This window comes from Eptesicus fuscus, chromosome 12 (genome assembly GCF_027574615.1).
Source record: "Eptesicus fuscus isolate TK198812 chromosome 12, DD_ASM_mEF_20220401, whole genome shotgun sequence".
NCBI lineage: Eukaryota > Metazoa > Chordata > Mammalia > Chiroptera > Vespertilionidae > Eptesicus > Eptesicus fuscus.
In genome coordinates this window covers 32,639,498-32,662,459 of record NC_072484.1, presented here as the reverse complement: position 1 = coordinate 32,662,459, position 22,962 = coordinate 32,639,498, and the positions used below count along the sequence as shown (strand labels likewise).

At 42.9% G+C, this 22,962-nt stretch overlaps 2 protein-coding genes and 1 long non-coding RNA gene across 6 annotated transcripts in view; 1 reads left to right on the top strand and 2 right to left on the bottom strand.

The window, feature by feature from the left end:
- Positions 1-13,682, bottom strand: part of TM9SF4 (transmembrane 9 superfamily member 4) — a 48,525-nt gene extending 34,843 nt beyond the window's left edge. The window contains exon 1 of the mRNA XM_008140960.3: positions 13,594-13,682. Within this exon, the coding sequence (XP_008139182.1) occupies positions 13,594-13,608 (15 nt within the window). The 5' untranslated portion in view covers positions 13,609-13,682. The remainder of the gene's footprint in view (positions 1-13,593) is intronic.
- LOC129151004 (uncharacterized) lies at positions 13,571-20,759 on the top strand. 2 transcript variants are annotated; one of them, XR_008557803.1, is made up of 4 exons: positions 13,571-13,682; positions 14,241-14,349; positions 15,750-15,813; positions 20,372-20,759. It is a non-coding gene; the product is annotated as an uncharacterized LOC129151004 (long non-coding RNA). The 2 variants fall into 2 exon arrangements; XR_008557804.1 differs by lacking the exon at positions 13,571-13,682 and adding an exon at positions 13,695-13,966.
- Positions 20,760-20,764: 5 nt separating this feature from the next.
- Positions 20,765-22,962, bottom strand: part of HCK (HCK proto-oncogene, Src family tyrosine kinase) — a 42,150-nt gene continuing 39,952 nt past the window's right edge. For all 3 annotated transcript variants that reach the window (XM_054724472.1, XM_054724471.1, XM_054724473.1), the window contains one exon: positions 20,765-22,435. In XM_054724472.1, coding sequence (XP_054580447.1) covers positions 22,233-22,435 — 203 coding nt within the window. In that variant the 3' untranslated portion in view covers positions 20,765-22,232. The remainder of the gene's footprint in view (positions 22,436-22,962) is intronic.

The following is a 22,962-nucleotide window of genomic DNA, read 5'->3' as shown; positions in this document are numbered from 1 at the left end:
CTGAAATGTAAAAATTGAAATAGAAGTACTACTAGAAGAAAATATAGATTGCTTTTTTAAAAATCCAGAAGCTATAAAATAAAAAGGTATGTAGGATGGAAGAAAATAAAAAAATATAAACACCATAGAAAAAGAAAAAGACAATTTGGATAAAAATATTTACCACACCCCTGAAAAGGACTAATTTCTTCACTATACCAAGAGCTCACACAAAACAATGAAGGACAAATAACCCAAAAGAACATAAATAGGAAGCTTCTAAAAAGTGCTCTCTCTCTAGATATTTATTTTATTAACTCAAAAAAGAAGGGAGGTAAAACTATTATTAAAGGACTACCAATGTAAGTTATTAAGTAGAAAAAAGTAAGATGCACAGCAGTATATGAAGAGCATAATCTCATTTGTCTAAATAACTTTTTAAAGCATGTACTAAAGCCAGAAAAAGACATCACAAGAAAAGGAAACTATAAACAAATATTACTCATGAACACAGATTTAAAAATCCTTAACAAAAGATTAGCAAATCAAATCCAACAATATATGAAAAGTGACCAAGTGGGATTTATCCCAGGAATGCAAGGTTGGCTTAATCCATTCATGTAATATAGCATATAAATAGAAAAAGGACAAAAACCACATAATTATCACAACTGATGCAGAAAAAGCACTTGAAAAAATCCAACACACATTTGTAATAAAAAATCAACAAACTAGGAATAGAAAGGACTTCCTCAATCCGAAAAAGGGCAGCTATGAAAAACACAGCCAACATCACACTTGATGGTGAGAGACTGAATGCTTCCTCCTAAAATGAGGAACAGAACAAGGATGTCCACTCTTGCCATTCTATTCAACATTGCTTATAAATGGAACTAATGTGTATTAAAGCAAATAATTAATTAATTAAAGACATCCCAATTAAAAAGAAGTAAAAGTGCTCTCTCTATATATTTATTTATTTTTTTATTGATTTTGGAGAAATTAGAAACATAAATGATGAGAGAGAATCATCAATTGGCTGCCTCCTCCACACCGACCACTGGGGGTTGAGCCCACAACCCGGGCATGTGCCCTGACCGGAATCGAATCCTAACCTCCTGGTTCATAGGTCGACACTCAATGACTGAGTCACACTGGCCAGGCGAAGTAAAGGTGCTTTTAACTGCAGATTACATATCTTATATCTAGAAAAGCCTAAGGAATTACTAGAACTAATAAGCTGAGCAAGGTTACAGACTACAAGAGCAACATATAAAAATTAATTGTATTTCTACATACTAACAACAAACAATACAAAAAAACACAAGAAAATAGTTCCATTTATAATAGTTTTAAAAAGAATGAAATAAAAATTTTAAAAGAACTTGTATACTGAAAATTACAAAACATTCTGAAGAGAAATGAAAGAGACGTCCTACTTTCAAAGATTGGAAGAGTCAATATTGTTAGGATAGCAATTCTCCCCAAACTGATCTACAGCTTCAATGCAATCCCTATCAAAATCCCAGCCGGCTTTTTTGTAGAAACTGACAAGATGACTCTAAAATTTATATGTAAATTCAAAGAATCCCGAACATCCAAAACAACTTTAAAAAAGAACAAAATTGGAGGATTTATACTTCCCAATTTCTAAGCTTATTATAAAAGTTACTAGGGGCCCAGTGCACGAATTCGTGCACCTTTCTTGAAAGGAATTGTGGGCCGCGAGGCTGTGGTGGGCACAGGGGTGGGTCTCGGCCCATCCTCCGTGCCCCCGCCTGGCCCCTCCCACTGCGGTCCTCATCCCCCAGTCCTCCCCCCGCCTCCCATCCCCATCCCCTATCTGCGGGCAGCCCTGCTCTCGCCGCCGCTGCCACTCCCACGCGCTGATGGTGCCAGCCCCACTTGCATCCACTGACGACGTGGAGCGACTGGGGCCGGCGCCAGCAGCAGGTATGGCAGGTGCTGGCAGCAGGTGCGAGCGGCAGCTGCCAGCCCCGATCACCCCTCAGGAGCAGGGGGAGGTGAAGAAGTCCTCAGGGGTGATTTGGGCCAGCAGCAGCTGCTCACACCCACTGACGGCACTGAGCAATTGGGACTGATGCCAGGCGCAGGCAGCACGTGTGAGTGTTGGGTGGGACCATGGTGCGCGGGAGCAAAGAATTTTCAGTAACCACCAGAAGCTCACCCTGATGACAGCGACTGGCGCCCCACCTTGGTCTGGTGCTCCCGCTCACCTGCTCCACCATCCTGCTGCAGCCGATGCCCGCCATGTTCCGCGATCTGCTGTCTACTGCCGATGCCCGCCATGTTCTGCGTGTGCCCCCTGGTGGTCAGTGCACGTCATAGCAACCGGTTGTTCAGTTGTTCCACCATTTGGTCTATTTGCGTATTAGGGTTTTATATATATAGATAGTAATCAAGATAGTATGGTAAGGATAACCATAAAGATCAAGGGAACAGAATTAAAAGTCCAGAAATAAATCTTTACATGTAAAGTATATTGACTTTCAACAAAGTTGCCAAGGCAATTCAATAGGGAAAGGATAGTCTTTTAACAAATGGTGCTTGGACAACTGGTAGCCATATGCAAAAGGAACCTCATACCATACACAAAAATTAACTCAAAACGTATCATAGACCAAGACAGAAGAACTAAAACTATAACATTTCTAGAAGAAAAGCTAGGAGAAAATATTTGTGACCTTGGGTTAGGTAAAGATGTCTTTGATACACCACCAAAAGCACAAACTACATTTTGAAAATGGATTTCACCAAATTTCAACACTTTACAATTCAAAAGATATTAAGAAAACGAAAGGACACAGATTAGGAAAAAAAACACACACAACTTTGTAAATCATATATCTGATAGGGGACAGGGGACTTGTATCCAGAATATCTAAAAAAACTCTTACAACTTAATAATAAGAAGGCAAACAATCCAATTTTAAAATGGGCAAAAGATTTGTACAGACATTTCACCAAAGATATAGGAATGGCTAATAAGCACATAAGATGTTCAGAATCATTTGTCATAAGGGAAATGCAAACCAGAACCACAATGAGGTATCACTGCACACCCTCTAGAATGGCTAACCTCAGAAACACAGACAATAACAAGTGTGGATGAAGATGTGGAGAAACTGAAACCTCACATATTGGTGGGAATGTAAAATGGTATAGCCACTTTGGAAAGTTTGGCAGTATCTCTAAAATGTTAGATAGAAATTACCACACTATGCAGCAATTCCAATCTTAGGCATTTACCCAAGAGAAAAGGAAATAAATATATGTTCATACAAAGACTTATACATAAATGTTCCTAACAGCTTTGATCATAACAGTCCAAAATTGGAAACAATCTGAACACCCATCAATTGGTGAATAGCTAAACAAAATATAGTGTAGTCACAGAATGGAATACTATTCAGCAATAAAAAGGGGTAAACCACCAGCGTGGCTGGTTTGGCTCAGTGGATAGAGTTTGGCCTGAGGACTGAAGGGTCCCAGGTTCAATTCTAGTCAAGAGCACATGCCCAGGTTGTGGGCTCGATCACCAGTGGGGGGAGTGCAGGAGGCAGCCAATCAATGATTCTCTCTCATCATTGATGTTTCTATCTCTCTCTCCCTCTCTCTTCCTCTCTGAAATCAATAAAAATATATTAAAAAAATAAAAATATGTTTTAAAACAAAAAGAATCGAATATAAAAGTAAATTTTGCCGAAACCGGTTTGGCTCAGTGGATAGAGCGTCGGCCTTCGGACTCAAGGGTCCCAGGTTCGATTCCAGTCAAGGGCATGTACCTTGGTTGCGGGCACATCCCCAGTAGGGGGTGTGCAAGAGGCAGCTGATGGATGTTTCTCTCTCATCAATGTTTCTAACTCTCTATCCCTCTCTCTTCCCCTCTGTAAAAAATCAATAAAATATATTTAAAAATAAATAAATAAAAGTAAATTTGATAATATATTTTTTTAAAAAGAGTAAACTACCAACTCATGTTACAACACGATAGCCCTCAAAAACATTATGCTAAGTAAAAGCCAGATGCAAAAGTCTGTATGTTGTATGATTTTACTTATGTGAAATGTCTAGAAAAGGCAAATCTATAGACATAAAGTAGATCAGTGGTTGGCTGGTTGTGGGAACAGCGATTGACTTCAAGTTTCAATCCTTTGACTGTGAAGAAACTGGTTGAGGAGTTAATAAAAATGTTCTAAAAGTTTGTGTCATTGTTATGATGGCTGCACAAGTCTACACATTTACTAAAAATCATTGTACTGTAAATTTATGGTATTAAAAATGATACCTTCATAACCCTGAAGGGAAAAAACAAAAACAAAAAACAGCCAAGGATGGATAGATGAAACATGTTTGGCATTATAATGGTAATAGTGAAGTTGGGTAATGGGTTGTGAGGGTTCATCATACCATTTCTTCTACTTTCGTGTATGTTAGAAATTTTTCATATAAGTTTTTAAAAATGGGCATTTTTATATGCATAAAAATGTTCTGGAGAAAAAATTTTAAAGATTTTTTTAAGTTGACTTTTAGAGAGGGAGAGCGAGAGAAAGTAACATCGATGTGAGAACCTCCCCTACTCCACACCGTCCCCTCCACTGGGAATTAAGCAGGCAACCCTTGGTGCATGGGTCTACACCCAACCAACTAAGCCACAATGACCAAGGCTGAAGAAATGTTGTTTTTTAAACAAAACTACTTTTTATACTAACTTTTTGCCATATACATGAGTCACCCATATTAAAAATAAATAAATTTACATTTTAAGGTGAAGGAAATTGGCTGCCTCTGAAAATACTTGGGCAAGCACTTCTGAAGAAATACAGAAAATGGGAGTTATAAAGTAAGAACAATGCAGAGGGGATTCTGTAACCAGGTGTGTGGGTAACCATCCCAGATCAGGAATTCTTAACCTCAGGTAGGGTGTTGCAAAACCCTCTGAGAATCTTATAAAACCCGCAGAGTCTGCTCCCAGGAAAAACGCTACAAAATGCAGAATCTGATGTACAATTCCAGAAGGATTAAGGACTGAGAAGTTCATAGTACTAGACACCATTTCAATTTTTGTAATTTTTTTTTTTTAAATGAGTGAAAGCAGTTTTATTACAGAAAAGCTCCCTGGGAGGGGACCCGAGTGGGTTGCCCAACTTTTGTAATTCTTTACCTCTGCAGCCCTGACAGCCTGACCGATTATGTTTCACCCACAGCTCTATTCTGTAAGGAACTTAGGGAGTAGCAAAGTACCTGCTTCTTGGGAAATTCCATTGTATTTTCCTTTAATTTTTAATTGATCACCACCGGAATTCTCATGTGAGATTCAGTCTGAAAAGTCAATTAAGTATTTAAGCAAACATCCTTTGTATGTTAGAGTCCTGAGAGGAGCGGGAATCCTAAGAGATGTGAACCAGCCAATTCAATGTTATTTGCTTTATTTGGTTTCCGTGTCACGAGATGGCAAAGGTAGCATGTCAAGGAACAAGGTGATGGTAATCTAGAAGCCGTTTGTGCTGTAACCTAACACCCCACCACTAGCAAAGATATGGGTGACCTGAAAAGTTATAATTTAAAAGACCCAAGAATCAAGGTTTTTGCCCTCCTTAACTGTTTTACTTTTGGGAGGCAGGCATGTAAAAAAAACCTCTCCCAAACACCCCAGTGAAGGACTGCTAGGACTAAAGAGTACCCCTCACTCCCCCAAATTTGCAGCACCCAATTTGAAAGGTGTGAACAATTAACTTCTTCAAAAGAAAATAGGAAGTTTCCCCTGAGAACTGAAAATTATTTCATTCATTCACATTTCTCTGTGGCCAGAAGTTAACTTTTCTTTTCTGGAGTCCTCTGCCTTCCAGTCTTCTTTCCTATCATCTAGCTATACAGTCTGGCCAATCCGAACAGCTTTTCTAGTTCCCATTTCATGTCTTTCCTGCTGCAAAAACAGTACCTTCCTTAACAGTAAGCTAGATTCTTCTTTTTTCTTCTCCAAGATACAGTCACCATTTTAAGGTCACTCAGTTAATTGCTCCCCAGAATAAAAAACAAAACAAAACAAAACACAAAGAAAAAGGCTCTGGGGCACAGTTTGCCAACAGTTAACTGAAATCAATTACCCAATGGGCAAAAGCTCCCTAAGAATTCAACAACACACACAGGATGGTTAATGACAGCTAAAGAACACTTACCAAGCAGCCCCATGGAGCTAAAGAACTCACAAAGAAAAACAACAACAACAAAATCAAACAAACCAGAATCAAATTAGCCACAGGAGACTGAAAATGTAGCCTTTATTTCAGAGCCCACAGACACAGAGTAGCTATGAACAGATACATAAAAAGACTCAGAACTGTTTCTTGGGGTAGGGAAAATCCGCAGCAGGCTGTGGAAATCCAATGAAACAAATGACTACCCAGCAACAGACACCACACCTAAATCTTGAGGCCAGAAAGTACAGAAATAAAACTTAAATGCATTGACCTTCCCTCTCTGCCTTGAGTATTTATTTATAAAGGAAACTCAGTCCAAGCAACAGGTTTACATGGTTCACCTCTGAAAGACTTCAAACCTTGAAATGGAAGTTATAGAGAGCTCTCTTTGTGCTAGGCACTTTCATATTTCATTTAATCATCACAAGGACCCTTTCGAAGAAAGTATTATCCTTACTTTAAAAATAAGGAAATTTCTTAGCCGGGTAGCTCAGTTGGTTAGAGCACTATCCTGATACATCAAGGTTATGGGTTTGAACCCTGGCCAGGGCACATACAAGAATCAACCAATTGCCCTAACTGGTTTGGCTCAGTGGATAGAGTGTCGGCCTGCAGACTGAAAGGTCCCAGGTTCGATTCCGGTCAAGGGCATGTACCTGGGTTGCAGGCACATCCCCAGTAGGAGGTGTGCAGGAGGCAGCTGATCGATGTTTCTCTCTCATCAATGTTTCTAACTCTCTATCTCCTCTCCCTTCCTCTTCTTTTAAAAAATCAATAAAATATATTTAAAAAAATTAAAAAAAGAATCAACCAATGAATACATAAATAAGTAGAACAAATCGATGTGTTTTTTCCTCTCTCCCTCCCCATCCCTCCCTCTCCCTCTCTCTCTCTCTCTCTCTCTCTCTCTCTCTCTCCTTCCTCCCCTCTCTAAAAATCAATCAATAAAATTTTTTAAAAAATAAGAAAACCGATTCAATATGGGAAAATGAAAAAGTTCTGAAGCTGGATGATGGTGATGGTTGCACAACAGTTGAAGGTACTTAATGGCATTGAACTGTACACACAAAATAGTAAATATGGCTAATTTTATGTGATGTATATTTTACAATTAAAAAAATGATTTTAAAAAAAGGGTAACTGAAGTTTAAAGAAGCAAAGTTTGCCAAACTCATAAAATCAATCAAAGAGTGTCAAATTCTAGCCCAGGTCCTCGGCCAAGCCTTAGTTTCCTCTGTAAAATGGACTTTTGTAAGGATTAGGTTAAATAATGAATGGGGATATGGTGAATTAACAGACATGTATTATGTGAGAGGCAAGTTTTCCCTAGAAGTCAGGTATCATAGGGGATTACCACAAACTTTTAATAGCGTGTGAATCAGAATGTCAGAGTAGAAAAAACTTCATATAAAGACCAAGCATTAAGTTCAAGCCTTAATTTCACAAGACATTTGGGGGTTGCAAATTTAACCACTTAGAAGGGTCATAGTAGTGACCTAAATGGTGAAGCTGCTCAGGAGTAAGACGATAGAATTGAGAAAATGATAAACTGGGACCTGCATGAGGAATGCTCTTGATGGGGAATTTTGGCCCAAATTTTCAAGAGAAATGAAAACCTAGAATTGTAAAATCTCCTAATCATTAAACATTGACAACTAACTTGAAAAATATTAAGTACTATGCCAGCCAACCCCACTCCCCAGTTAAGTCCATGTGAAGATGTGGCCCACAGATTGCCAATTTATAGTGTCTGATCTACTTTAAGTAGAAACTGAGGCCCAAAGATGTTAAGGGCACCCAGACTTTCTTCTAAACAGCCTTAAGAATTCAGTTCCACCCTAGCTGGTTTGGCTCAGTGGATAGAGCCTCGGCCTGCAGACTGAAGGGTCCCGGGTTCGATTCCAGTCAAGGGCACATGCCCAGGTTGGGGGCTCCATCCCAGAAGCTGGGCATGTAGAAGGCAGCCAATCAATGATTCTCTCTCATCATTGATGATGTTTCTATCTCCCTCTCCCTTCCTCTCTGAAATTAATAAAATTATCTTTAAAAAATATATATATATATTTATTTTAAAAAAGAAATTCAGTTCCAACTTGCGATTTGATTTTTTTATAAATTTATTTTTTTATTAAAGTATAGTTGGTGTATAATCTTATATTGGCTATATTAGTTTTAGGTGTGTAGTGATTCGATATTTTTATACCTTACAATGTGATCACCCCAATAAGTCTAGTAACTGCTAGTAGAACTTAGCATTCCTTCTGAATATAAAACCTTGGGATCCCAAACCCTGGGAGGTCTGTCAATTTAATGCTCAGGCATAGGTGAGACATCATGTTAGGAAGGCAGAGAAGGAAGCAATGAAAAGGACTGAAACAGAAGTCCTTAACCATGCCCCATTTGGGAAACACTAGTGTCAGCAAATGGGTCAGAGATCAAAGCAGGTATGGGGGTGGTAGGTGGCTCCTATCATTGTCTGTGGCCAGATGGCCCTGCTCATCTTGGGTCCTTCCCACACTCCTGCCAGTGCCAGAGATCAAAACTCAACCCTCTCCAGCATTCTGTGACCTACATCTTTAATGCCAAGATCAAAGGGGAACTTTTATCCAAGCTGTAAAAAGGAAACCAAGAGGCAACTTAATGCTATCTCTGCCTCCTCAGTACTTCCTGAGGGGATTAAGGGCACTCCTTTAAAAGGATTCCTCAGAGAAACACATTTGAACCAAGGCCTGGTGTCTGCACCAGCTCCAAGGGCACAGTGGCTCCTGCAGAATATGTGCCAGTGGAGCAACTCAAGATCAGACGGACAACACGACCAAATGACAAGAGCTTGGAAAGACTACAGAAACCATGATCATGGGGGGAAAAAATCCATCTGACTTTATAGGTATATTGGAGGCCCGGTGCATGAAATTCGTGCACGGGTAAGGTCCCTAGGCCTGGCCAGTGATCAGGGCTGGGGCCTTCCTTCGCTCTGTGCCACCCCCTGGTGGTCAGCGCACATTATAGTGAGCGATCAAACTCCTGGTCTCCTGGTCGAACTCCCGAGGGGACACCTTGCATATTAGCCTTTGACATATGTAGATTGGCAAAAGTCGCCTTAAATCCAAGTATTCTAAACTATAAGATTTTCAACCTGGAATTCAGAAAGCATCAAGTCCAAACTCATATGTAGAAACAAACCAATAAAGCCAAAGTGATTTCCACCCAGGCCACACAGTGGATCAGTGGCAGTGTTAGGACTAAGCATAGGCTGCTGACTCCTGTTCTGTGCTCCTTCCTCAATGCCCACCCCACATGTGAGGCCCAGAGGAGACAGCAATTTCCCACACATGGGACTGGTGGCAGAGTCTACCCCTCCTGCCCAATTCCACTACTAGATATAAATCCAAGAAAACGGAAAACACAAAAATTTGCACACTTATGTTCACAGCAATGTTATTCATAATAGCCAAAAAGTGGAAACAACCCTAATAACCATCAATCCTATGTAATAAAGATGTAATATGCAAATAGTCATTACACCGTGAAGCATAACGACCGACCGCATAATGACCAGATCACGGATCAGCAGGAGGGTGGGTCAGCGAGCTCCAAGCGGGTGGCAGAGAGCTACAGGAGGGGGCAGTGCAGCTATGGGTGGGAGGGGGGAGAGGGAGGGCGTAGAGAGCTACAGGAAGGCAGCAGGGAGCTACTGGCTACAAGTGGTGGTGGAGAGCTATAGGAGGGGGCAGAGCAGCAAGCTATGAGGGGGGACAGGGGGAAAGGGGGTAGGGGGAGCTACAGGAGGGTGGGGTAGCGGGCAGAGAGCTACTGGAGGGCGGCAGCGAGCTACTGGTGCACAGATTCGTGTGCAGGGCTACTAGTGGATAAATAAAAGGACAAAAAGAATGTGGTCTAGCCATACAATGAAATATTATTTGGCTATAAAAAGGAATGAAGTACTGCCTTAGCCGGTTTGGTTCAGTGGATGGAGCGCAGCCTTGCATATTGAAGGGTCTGGTCAAGGGCACGTACCTTGGTTGCAGGCTCCTCCCTGGGCCGGGGCCCTGGTCAGGGATCGTGCAGGAGTCAACCAAATGATGTGTTTCTCTCACACTGATGTTTCTCTCTGTCTTTCCCTCTCTCTTCCACTCTCTCTAAAATCAATGGAAAAATATCCTCGGGTGAGGATTAAAAAAAAAAGAGAAATGGTACTAATAAATGCTTCAACATTAATTACCTTTTGAAAACATTATGCTATGTTTTTTTAAAAAGCCAGATACTAGCCCTGGCTGGGTTTGGCTCAGTGGACAGAGTGCTGGCCTGGGGACTGCAGGGTCCTTGGTTCGATTCCCTGATCAAGGGCACATGCCCAGGTTGTGGGCTCGAACCTGCAGGAGGCAGCCAATCAATGATTCTCTCTCATCATTAATGTTTCTATCTCTCTCTCCCTCCCTCTCTGAAATCAATAAAAATATATTTAAAAAAAAGCCAGATACTAAACACCACATATTGTATGATTTCATTTATATAGAATAACCAAAATAGGCAAATCTATACGGACAGAAAGTAAATTAGTGGTTGTGGAGAACAGGGGAGGGGTTGTGTGGGAAGTGACTGCTAATGGTATTTTTTGGGTGACGAAAATGTTCTAGAAGATAGTGGTAAAGGTTGCACAACTTTGTGAATATACTAAAAACCACCAAACTGTAGACTTTAAAAGGGAAAATTTTATGGCAAATGAATGATATCCAATAAAAAAGGAAAAAGATAAAACCCAAAACAGCATGAACAATGATATATGTGAGAGAAGTACAAAGAATTTTATTCTCCAAATAGAGGTTTCTAGACTCCTGAGATGCCGACAAATGTACTCAATGGATATTTCACAAGTTCCACCATAATAATAATGTTCCCAAAAGCAGATTCCATATGCGCAGTATTTCCATAAAGAGTGAGATGAGCCTGCCTCTCACCTCAGACCCAGCTAGCTCACCTTGGTATCCTGTAACTTTAGAGTCTACACCCAGGGCAGGAGGAAGGCAGGAACACCAGAGAGAACTTCAGTTTATACCAACCATCCCCTATGGTGGGAGAACTCTTGTCCTGCAGGTTCAAGAAACACCCACTGTGCTAACACAGAACTGGGAGGTGGCAGCCTCCTTGAGGAAGAAGAAGAAGAAGAGCCGTTCACTAAAAAAAGGGAGGGAAAAGGCCATAAATGCTACCATTTCAAACTTGTACCTACAACCCTAACTTCCAAAACAAAAGAACAAGCCTGTTCCCACGGTCACTGAGCCCACTAGCTCAGTTCCTCTTTGGCTGTACGACTTGCCTCAGAAACCCAAACACCCCAAAGCAGACCCGCTCGCTTACATCCCCAATGGTTGTGAAACACCCTGTGTATAAGAGGGCGTGGGGACTGTTGACTTCCCAGTGCTTGACACAGACCAAACTCAAGTCTATCTATGACTCCACTTGGCCTATTACACAGACTCCCTTAACAAACTTATTTCCACGCCTTTTCACTATTGAATCAAACACAAAGTTTCTCGTGTGCACCCTTCACACTGGCCTCTGTGGGTCACCGTGTACATTACATCCTCAGTTTCTTTAAATCAGTTACTATATTCACAGCACTTAACACCATCTGCCATTACCTTGTTCATGTATTTGTTTACTTATTCTCTCTCTCCTCAGACTAGAAAAGCTCCACAAGGGTGGACCTTGAACCTCTAACTCACAACTACATCCCTAGGCCTTGGCACAGAGCAGGCACACAAATATTTGTTGATTATATAAATGTGTTCCAGAAATATGTATTGCTAACTTATTACCTCTTTAAAACCTCTAAACAGGGCAGGAGTCTCCCATGCAATTCTATAAATGCCACTTTATTGAACTTTTTCCCTATGGCAAGAGAGGGTGTGCCTTTTCCGGTTAAGTTCTTACGCCATGCTTGATCTGAACTCGGTCCAGGAAAAAAATGGGTTTCAACATGCCACTTTGGGGATTTTCCCCAATCATGATTCAGACTGAAATTTGACAGCACAAGGCTGTGAAATCTCTTTTACCTGGCCTCTGAGGCTCTAAATAAGGAATCTCTCATTAAACAAAAAGGATAAATTATCCGTTGGTTAACAGAAGGAAGGAAACTTGTTATCAGCCAATAACCTACCCTTGTTAGGAGAAAACCAACACCAAAGAATTTAAACGAGAACTTTCCTTTGTTCAAGTCAAATATCACTCCCTTTTCTCCGTGTCTTCCTTTGCATTCACTCTCCGCATATTATCAGCTAAGGAAGCAACATACAAGAAGACCTAGAAAACCACTCTGGATTAAATGACTCAAATTTTGGTTCTGTCTGCTTGTTCTTGACAAGCAGAGTGTGAACTGAGCCTTTGGAAGAAAGGCCATTGCTTCAAAGATCTACTTCCAGGATTTTGTACAAGGAGCCAAGTCCTGACCCACTTTCCAGGCACACCGCACACTTAACCACACACAGGCTTCATCCTAACAACCTTCATCCCTAACAGCTGTGGGGCCCCTGCAGGCGCTTAGGCAAGCGGGGCCAGTATAGTGTTTTTGTTTATTTTTAAACGCAGTACAGACCACCTCCATCATAATCACTGGAGTGCTTATAAAACTGCGAATTCCTGGGCATCGCTTGCCCTAAGGAATTAAATCTTTAGGAGTGGGGCTCCGGAAACTATTTTCAACATGCCTCCCTCCCCTCAACCCCCTCCCCGCGAACAACGGGATAAAAGCTCCCCAGGAAAAGCAGAGTTGACAGAAAGAAGACAGGAAAAATAATTAGGGGAGGGTCTGGGGTGGGAGATGGGGGTGGGGATGGGAAAGGGCACGTTCGGGGTAACCGCAGTCGAGATGGGTGCGCGGAGGAACAGGCGAGAGCAGAGGAGCGGACGGGGCTCTGGAAAGGCTCCGACACAGGTTTGAGGCGGGGAGGCTGGTCAGAGGTGAGGTCGCTCCCACGGACTGGTCCGGAGAGTGGGGAGGCGGAGACAGCAGGATCTGGACGTAAGAGGGAGGAGCAAAGGCGGGAATAATGGGGGGCTCTTCAGAGGGGCCAGGGCTGGGAAGTGAAAATTGGAAAATGGGGGTCACAGAAAGCGGAGACCAAAGCAGGAATAGGAACCAGCAGAGGCGGTAGCCGAGACCTTTCCTCCGACCCAATGCCTCCCTCAAAACTCCAGGCCTTGACAAGCCTGAGTGCGGGGCCAGGGCCGGGGAAGGGGAACTTTCGGGGAGACAAGCCCAGTCAGGGACATCCCTCAAGCCTGAGCTAGGGGTTCCGGAGATGGCTCGGGGCAGGCATGGAGTGCCGGAAGATCTTGGGATCCCCCGGAGAACCCGGCTCCAGCTCCGGCTCCCGGAGTCTCCTTCACTCACCATCGCTGCCGCCATCTTGGATCCACGTGTCGGCGTGATGACGTCAGCGGAAGTGGTGTTTCCCCGGTTATGGAGTCCAATTCTGTGAGGTGCCACTCAACTTCAGTCGCTCCTGTAGTTGCGGGATGGAGGGGCAAAGTAGACTTAGCTCCTGATCCGTAGCCTGCTGTGGGCAGTCAAGTCGCTGATTAGGGGAAGAGAGAGTGCAGCATAACTTTGGGAGCCATATTAGCTCCTGGCAGAGACAGCTACTCCCTCTTCCCCGCTGCATTGTGGGTAATGAGGGTGGTGCCTAAACGCACAGGTTCTCTGGGCACCATCTTTACTAATGGCCAGAGAACCGTTGCCAGGGTTACCTGAGGCCTTGATTTAGGTGAGAGGCGGATACCAGGATTCCAATAGCAGGGTTCTACTCTGAGAATAATTCGTAATTATGTATTCAATTACTTACTTAACTATTCTATATCCTCTCCAATAGACTGTAATATCTATAAGGTAGGATCCTGTTTACTATTTAACCTCACTCCATTTTCATCTGTAAAATGGGAAGGGGGATTATTGTAATACCTTCATCATAATTTTGTGATGAGGATCTAATGACATAATGTCACATAGTTGTCATTATACTCTTACGTATTTTCCTTCAGGCATATGGAAGTTGCCCAATACAATGCACTATTTGTTAAAGGAATGAATGAAAAGCAACATGTTTAGTGGAGGAAGACATCTTTGAATGTGCACTTCACCATGTGTTAGGTAAGTGTGTGACTCTTGTTAACGCAAGGGTGACCTGGCCCTGAGTGGGTTCTTGACTTTGCGCAGGAAAGATTTCACAGCAGGAATCCAGGTGATTTTTAAAGAATGTTTATTAAAGCTGGCAACAGTGAAGCAAGGAAGAGCCTAGAATAGAAGCAACAGTAGAGGGAGTAACTAGGCGGGGAAATGAGCCTGGGCTGGGCTGCTTTGGCTCACTAGGAAGTCAGAGAAAAGGGGGCATTGGGGACAGGGTCAAGGGTTAGCTGGGGAGGAGCTGTCGCTGCCCATTGCTTCCTGGTTGCAAGCCTCCTGGGGTCCCTTAGAGTGTAGGAGGGAGATGCATGCCTGTGGGAAACAAGAAGGGGCTGGGAAAGGCTGGACATACTCCTGGGAGGGAGAGGGAGTGCGCTGGGACCTTCAATTTGAGGGTTTTTTTTAAGGCTGGGAGTTAAGGGGAGGTCTAATAGCTTATTCATTAGTTTTAGGCTGATGTGCCAAAATGAGATTTATTCCCTTAACTCCATCTGCCCTTGGGTATGGTTGGCAAATAAATGGCACTTGGATTTCTGCTATCTCCCTGAGTAGAAATGAGCACCATTGTGGTTGATTGTCCAGAAAGATGGTTGCCAACAAGTCCTCCCATTTTTTCATGAGCATGCTGTTTTTCCCTTCAAGAGGCAGATTTTATTTATCCTCCCTTTGAATCTGACTGGTCACATCACTTGTTTTGACCAATAGAATGTGGTACAAACGACTGCCAGTTCTGGGTCTTAGCCTTAAGAGGCTTGGCAGCTTCTGCTTCTATCTATCATCTTGGGTCTAAAGAAGTCTGGCTACCCTGCTGGAGAGCCACATGGAAAGGGAGGGAGGCCAGCCAACTCCTCAAGATATCTAGAAACTCCAGCTGAGCACTAGAATTGTGAATGAAGTCATCTTGGACATCCCAACCCCAGCTGAACTGCCAGCTGAATGCAACCACATCTGACACTTATGTACAGTAGAAAAACTGTCCAGCTGAGCCCAGTCGGTCTAGATTTTGGAGTTGTTTCTCATGTAGCAGTTGATCATTGAAACACACATCCATTAACTCTCTGACCCACACAACCATCCTGAAGAGTAGCTGAACAGATATTATTCCCAAGGGGAAGACAGCTTGAGAGACTAGGAGAACTTACCTGGAATCTCATCACTAGTAAGTCATAGATTCCAAACTTGCAACAAGTTCTCCTGGATCTTGAATCCTGGGTGTTTTCTGGATGCTTGAAGAGGGATGAATAATAAGGGGAAAAGCTCCACAAATGGCTTATTATGCCTCAGTATTTCCATTTTTCCCCTCCTCATACTTTTTATTTTTCCCCAAGCGTTTTCACATTCCAATCTCTTTCCATAACATACACCAGAATCCTGGAACTTGGTGGCCTGAGGTCAGATCCCATCCCTACCTCTCTCTAGCTCCATCACATGGTAAGTTTCTTTTTTTCCTTTAAAAAACTTTTTTATTGTGGTAAAATATACATCACATAAAATTTATCATTTTAATTGCTTTTATTTTTTTAAAGGTATTTTCAGACAAATAGACATGATTTTTTAAATTAAAACATGTTTTTATTGATTTCAGAGAGAGGAAGGGAGAGGGAGAGAAATAGAAACATCGATGAGAGAGAATCATTGATCGGCTGCCTCCTGCACAATCGCTACTGGGGATCGAGCTCATCTGGGCATGTGCCCTGACTGGGAATTGAACAGACAACCTCCTGGTACATGGGGCAACGCTCAACAAAGTGACCTTGGCTGGGTATCTCAGTTGGTTAGAGCCGTGGTCGGCAAACTGCGGCTCGCGAGCCACATGCGGCTCTTTGGCCCCTTGAGTGTGGCTCTTCCACAAAATACCACAGCCTGGGTGAGTCTATTTTGAAGAAGTGGCGTTAGAAGAAGTTTAAGTTTAAATAATTTGGCTCTCAAAAGAAGTTTCAATCGTTGTACTGTTGATATTTGGCTCTGTTGACTAATGAGTTTGCCGACCACTAGGTTAGAGCATCGTCCTGATATGCCAAGGTTGTGGGTTTGATTCCCAGTCAGGACACATACAAATATCAGCCAGTGAATGCATAAATGAATGGAACAATAAATCTCTCTATATATCTTTCTCTTTCTTCCTCTCTCTCTCCACTCTCTCTCTCTCTCTCTCTCAAATCAATTTAAAAACATTTTATATTTAGCCAAAACCGGTTTGGCTCAGTGGATAGAGCATCGGCCTGCGGACTGAAAGGTCCCAGGTTCGATTCCGGTCAAGGGCATGTACCTTGGTTGCGGGCACATCCCCAGTAGGGGGTGTGCAGGAGGCAGCTGGTCGATGTTTCTAGCTTTCTATACCTCTCCCTTCCTCTCTGTAAAAAATCAATAAAATATATTTAAAAAACAAAAAAACATTTTATATTTAAAACTTTCACTTCCTAATCATTTTACTGCATCTTTCTCTTGAGTTATTTACTTCTACTTTATGTGTAATACTGTTAAATGGTGTGTTACTCTTATTCCTTTCCAGCTCTGTGTTCAGTGGAGTTGGTTGGTGGCAGAACCAACTTGTCCATTAACACAGTAGGCACAGTGCAGAAGGCCCATCTTCTATGTTGCTCATATCATCTACTAATGAGTGAAAACATGCGTACTTCATTATTTCATTGTCATCTTATTCATGAGTATAAATGAAACTATCAACCGACATTCATGTCAGAGCTATACTTGGAGAGGGTATGTTGTCAAGCAAGTTACTTCTGTGGGTAACTGAAGTTTAATCCTGGGGGGAAATCCCAGGAAACAGCACAAAACACAAACCTCACAGTTACCCCAACCAACAGGCAAGAGAGCTGGAGTGTTTATTTGTACACCGACTCCCAAAAGTCATTAGTTGAGGACTCATCCCAGAGGGCATTAATTCCTTAGCACTTTTGGCCTTCTTGGAACGCTGGCAGCTGAGGGTTTTGTGTGTGTGTGTGTGTGTGTGTGTGTGTGTGTGTGTGTGTGTGTTGTTTTTGTTTTTTTGCAGTTTTAGAAAAAGAGCCCTCAGGCACAGTGATGCAGATAATGACAGCTAAAAGTCTAGGCCACTTTAAGGGATCCTGACAATGCATGCCACACCCTCTGAGGTACAAGTCCGGAGGATCGTCCTAGCTGTATGGTGGCTATGCCTCAATTATCTTGAGATCCAGGCACCATCTGGCTTTGCCATTCCTAGAGTTAATTCATTTCCCTCAGGGTCCAAGATGGCAGCTAGAGTTCCAGCCTTCACATGCACATTCTAGACAGTATGATGGAGGAAGAGATAAAAAATAAGGGGCAAAGAGTCCACATCTTTCTATTTTTAATTTTTTTATTTTATGGATTTTTTACAAAGAAGAAGGGAGAGAGAGTTAGAAACATTGATGAGAGAGAAATATCAATCAGCTGCCTCCTGCACTCCCCCTACTGGGGATGTGCCCGAAACCAAGGTACATGCCCTTGACCGGAATCGAATCCGGGATCCTTGAATCCGCAGGCTGACGCTCTATCCACTGAGCCAAACCAGTTAGAGTCCACATCTTTTAAGGAAGGATCCTGGAAGGTGCTATACCACACTTCCCCTTACAACCCATTGATCAGAATATAAGCACATGACCACACTTTGCTGCAAAAGGGAGTGGGAAATGTAGCATTCATTCTGGGTGGTCACATGTCCCTGGTAAAAATTCTGTTTCTCCAGAAGAAGGGGAAGCATGGGGGTGGGGATAACTAGCAGTCATTGCCAACCTTCAAAAGGGAAGGGATGCAAACAGAATGTAAATCAATATAGCCTTATGTCATATACTGTGATGAGGACAGACACATGACTAAATTGAGGGCCCAGTTTGGGGAATAAGGAGGCAGTTTTTTTCAAATCACAGGGGAAACCAGTGCTTTCTCTATATTTATACTGAAAGCCACAGCTAGAGGCTAGATTGAAGCAAGTCATTAACATGGGGCACCTTCCAGGGGAGAACTGCATACAGAGTCCCAAAGAATTGGTAGCACAAAATTTATCCCCATATTTTGTTTTATTTATCTATTTACCTAGACCTTATGTTTTAGATTTACAGAAAAATGAGTGGAAAGTACAAAGTTCTCATATCCCCCCTCATCCAGCCCCTAGTTTCCCCTATTATGAACATCTTGCCTTAATATGGTATATATGGTACAACTAATGAGCCAATATTGATACATTACTATTAACCAAAGTCCATAGTTGACATTAGTGTTCACTCTGTGCTGTACATTCTGTAAGTTTTAACAGATATAATGATATGTACTTACCATTAAGAGTACCATACAGAATAGTTGCACTGCCCTAAAAATCCCCTATGCTCTACCTATTCATCCCATCCTCCCTCCCCACCAAATCCGTGGCAATTGCTGATTTTTAATGGTCTCTATAGTTTTACTTTTTCCAGAATGTCATATATTTGGAATATACAGCATGCATCCTTTTCAGATTGGCTTCTTTCACTTGGCAATATGCATTTAAGGTTCTTCCATATTTTCCCCTTTTTTAAAAATAATATGTTTTTATTGATTTTTAGAGAGAGGGAGAGGGAGAGAGAGATAGAAACATCGATGTGAGAGTGAAACATCAATCGGTTGCCTCCTGTACGCCCCCTACTGGAGATTGAGCCTGCAACCCGGGCATGTGCCCTGATCGGGATTCGAACTGGTGATCTCTTAGGTGCATGGGTTGATGATCAACCACTGAGCCACACTGGCCAGGCTTCCATGTCTTGATAGCTTATTTCTTTTTATCATTGAACAATATTCCCTTATATGAATGTACCACAGTTTGTTTATCCATTCACCTGTTGTTGTTGTTTAAATTAATTTTATTTATTAATTTGAGAGAGATAGGAAGGGCAGTGAGAGAGAGAGAAACATTGGTTTGTTGTTCCACTTATGTATGCATTCATTGGTTGATTCTTGTATGTGTACTGACCGCGATAGAACCCACAACCTTGGCTTATCCAGATGATGCTCTAGCCCACTGAGCTACCGGGCCAGGGCTATCAATGCACCTTTGAAGGATAACTTAGTTACTTCCAAGTTTTGACAATTATAAATAAAGCTATTACAAACATTAGTGTGTAGGTTTTTGTGTGGGTATTTGCATTGCTGAATTGTATAGTAAGAGTATATTTAGTTTTATAAGAAACTGTCAAATATTTTCCAAAGTAGCTGCGCCATTTTGCATCCCCACCAGCAATGAATGAGATTTCCTGTTTTTTCACATCCTTACCAGTATTTGGTGTCGTCAGTGTTTCAGATTTTGGCCATTCTAATAGGTGGGTAGTGATACCCATTGTTTTAACCCTTTGCACTTGCTTGCTTTTTTCTCGATTCCTTTATTCTAATGCTAACCGTGTCAAGTCACACTCGACATCCGAGTGCTAAAGGTTAATTTGCATCTCTCTGATGATATAGATGTGGAGCATCTTTTCATATACTTATTTGCCACCTGTATTATCTTCTTTTGTGAGGCATCTGTTCAGCTCATTTGCCCATTTGTTAGTTGGGTTGTTTTCTTATTATTGAGTTTTAAGAGTTCTTTGTATATTTTGGATATCAGTCCTTTATCAGATAGGTGTTTTGCAAATAAGTTCTCCTATGTTGGGACTGGCTTTTCATTTTCATTTCTCTGTCTTTCTTAGATCAGTTTTTTAATTTTAATGAAGTCCAATTTGTCAGTTTTTTCTTTCATGGATCATGCTTTTGGTGTTCTTTGCCCATGTTTTCACCTGTCTTTCCTGTGACCAGAGGGAAATATCAGAGTGTAGGGCAGTGTAAACTGATAGAGCAGGAGGGCATGAGTTGACTCCTGGATCTTGTCCATTTAGCAATAGGCTCTAATTCTTGAAATCATGTTTCAGTCAGCTATTTCTGTAATAATGCTATGTAACAAAACAACCCTAAAACTTAAAGGCTTATAATATTAAGCGTGTATTCCTCTCTCACATGTCCACAGGTCAGCTGGAGTTCAGTTGATTGAAGCTGGGATCAGCTGGATTTAACTCCAAGCTGCAGGTTGGGTCCAGATCTGTACCACATGTCATTCATCTTTCTTGGACCATGTTCTTTTCCGGGCAAAAGGCTGGAGGGGAAGCCAGCCCCACAAGCACATTGTAAGCCTCTGCTTACAGCACATCTTCTAATATCCCATTGGCTAAAGCAAGTCTCATGCCTAGCTCAACATTAGTGGTGTAGAGAAGGGTACTCCTCCTATGGATTACTGAACAGCAATTCAATGTACCACAATCATGAGTGCAGATTCCTATCACAGAGCCCTGTGCTCTGCTTCAGATACCCAAAGATGCATCCCAAACAAGAAAACAAGAGAAAAACGGAATTACCAACTAGGTAAGTTGAAACACTGATAGCTTTATTTTACACTGTTCTTATATCCAGTTTCTAAGGTTAAGACTCTGTGCTACTCAGGGGTACAGAATCAGTTCAGTATAGGGTTCCATGGGACCCTGGTGGGTGCTGTGATGTGGATCCTTCAAGGAATGCAATAATATAGAAAGGTATCATTTGTGCCCATCCCACTGTCACCTCTTCTCATTGCTCCCCTCACAACAAAAGCTGACTTTCAACTGTGACAACATGCCTCTTTGTCTTCTCTGCTTCCTTCCCAGGTCTCCCTCCCGTCCACTGAGAGCTTCCCACGCAGGGAACCAGATACCTCGCAGCAGCCACATCTCCAGACCCCAGAATTCCTGCAACGGTGGATACCATCTTAGCAGCCATAGTAGCTGCTTGGCCATGGGAAATGCCCCCAATGCTGGTAGAGATCCACCAGCTCATGTAGCAATGTGGCTTGGCCAGAGAGTCAGGGTCCCAGAGCATGAAAAATCATTCCTGTCATCCTGGCAGACCCCACTTCTTGGAGTCAGAAACCCATCCAGAGTCCCAGTGCCAGTGTGATAGGCACAAAGGTTTCCACACACAAAGGTCCATATCCTAATCCCCAGAACTTGTGAAGATGTCACCTTATATGGCAAAAGGGACTTTACAGATGTGATAAGGATCTTGCGATGGGAGATTAGTCTGGATTATTCAAGTGGGTCCAGTGTAATTACAGGGGCCCTTATAAGTGAGAGAGGGAGGCAGGAGACTCAGAGGCAGAGATACGATGACTGAAATAGTTTGGAGTGAAGAGCGGGAAGGAACTGTGCAGCCTCTAGAAGCTGGAAAAGGCAAGGAAATGGATTCTCCCCTGGTGCCTGCCAAAGGCACGTGGCCCTGCCCACCCGTTTCACACTTCTGATCTCTGGAACTGTAAGATAATAAATTTGTGTTGTTTTTAAGCCACCAAGTTTGTGGTAATTTGTTGCAGCAGCAAGAGGAAACTAACACAGTCAGCAGCTATTTGGGGCAGTTTGAATATCATATTCCACTTCTCTTTGTCCTACTGGTCTCGTGGAGGGGCCTTCCCCATTTCTGACTTGTCCAGCAAAAAGGCAAATAGATAGTCATGAGCTAGAAGAAAAGCTGACCTGTCAGTAAGCCTTTAGCATTTGTATCTTTTATTTAAATATTTATTTCATTATTTTTAAAGTTTCCTATTCAAACGATAGCTGTAACTGGAATCCAAATGTCCCAGGCAACAGAAATATAACTTGGGGTCTCCTGAGAATGGCAGACTGTGGATTGCTAGAGTCAGAAAGAGACTGTCCAGTCCAGCCCACCCACTTGACAAATGAAGAGCCATGGCTGGAGTGAGGGTGGGTGTCTGGGAGTGAGAGGGGTGAGCGGGCATCTAGCAGATGGTGCTGGAGACACCTCTCAGGCATCGCCTCAGCGCCTGGCCCTGCCTTGGTCCCCCATCACGGCTGCTGTTGGTACTGGCTCTCGGTGGCCGTGTAGAAGTCGTCCAGCACACTCTGGATGTATTCGAAGGTGGGCCGCTCCTCAGGGCGGTTCTTCCAGCAGCGAGTCATGATGTTGTAGAGCTCCTCGGGGCAGTGCTCTGGCCGGGGCATGCGGTATCCCCGCTCCAGCGCCCGGATCACCTCAGGGTTTGTCATCCCTGAGAAGGAGCCATGGAATTAAAAAGGGGGGGATTGGCAATGGGAGTCCTGGGGAGGCAGACAAAGTTGCCTCCCCAGCAGCCATCACTCCCCACCTCCTGCGGGAGCTCCACCTCTCTGACTGTGAAATCCACAGACTCCCCTGAGTGAGGGCAGGGGCATGGCACCCAGTGTTGGCCAATGGAAGCCGAGGGGGAGTCTCCAGGGAGACTTCCAGGCAAGGTCTTCCTCCCTGAGAGAGACTTGAGAAGACAGTCCTTACTCCTTCCTTGGGGCACTGTGAGGCAGTGTGATCCTTGGAGCCGCAGCAGCCATCTGAGCATGTGAGGGAGATGGTCACGGACAAACTAACCCAGAGTCCTGAGAGCTGCTGAGCAGTTGAACTAACCGGTCACCAATGTCAGACTCCTTATGGGGAACAATAACTCTTATTGTTTCTACCACTCCTTAGTCTGTTATTTTGTTAATGCATCCTAATGGATACAGGGTGCCATAGCCATTCCTGGTTTTTCCTGGCCTACCCTCA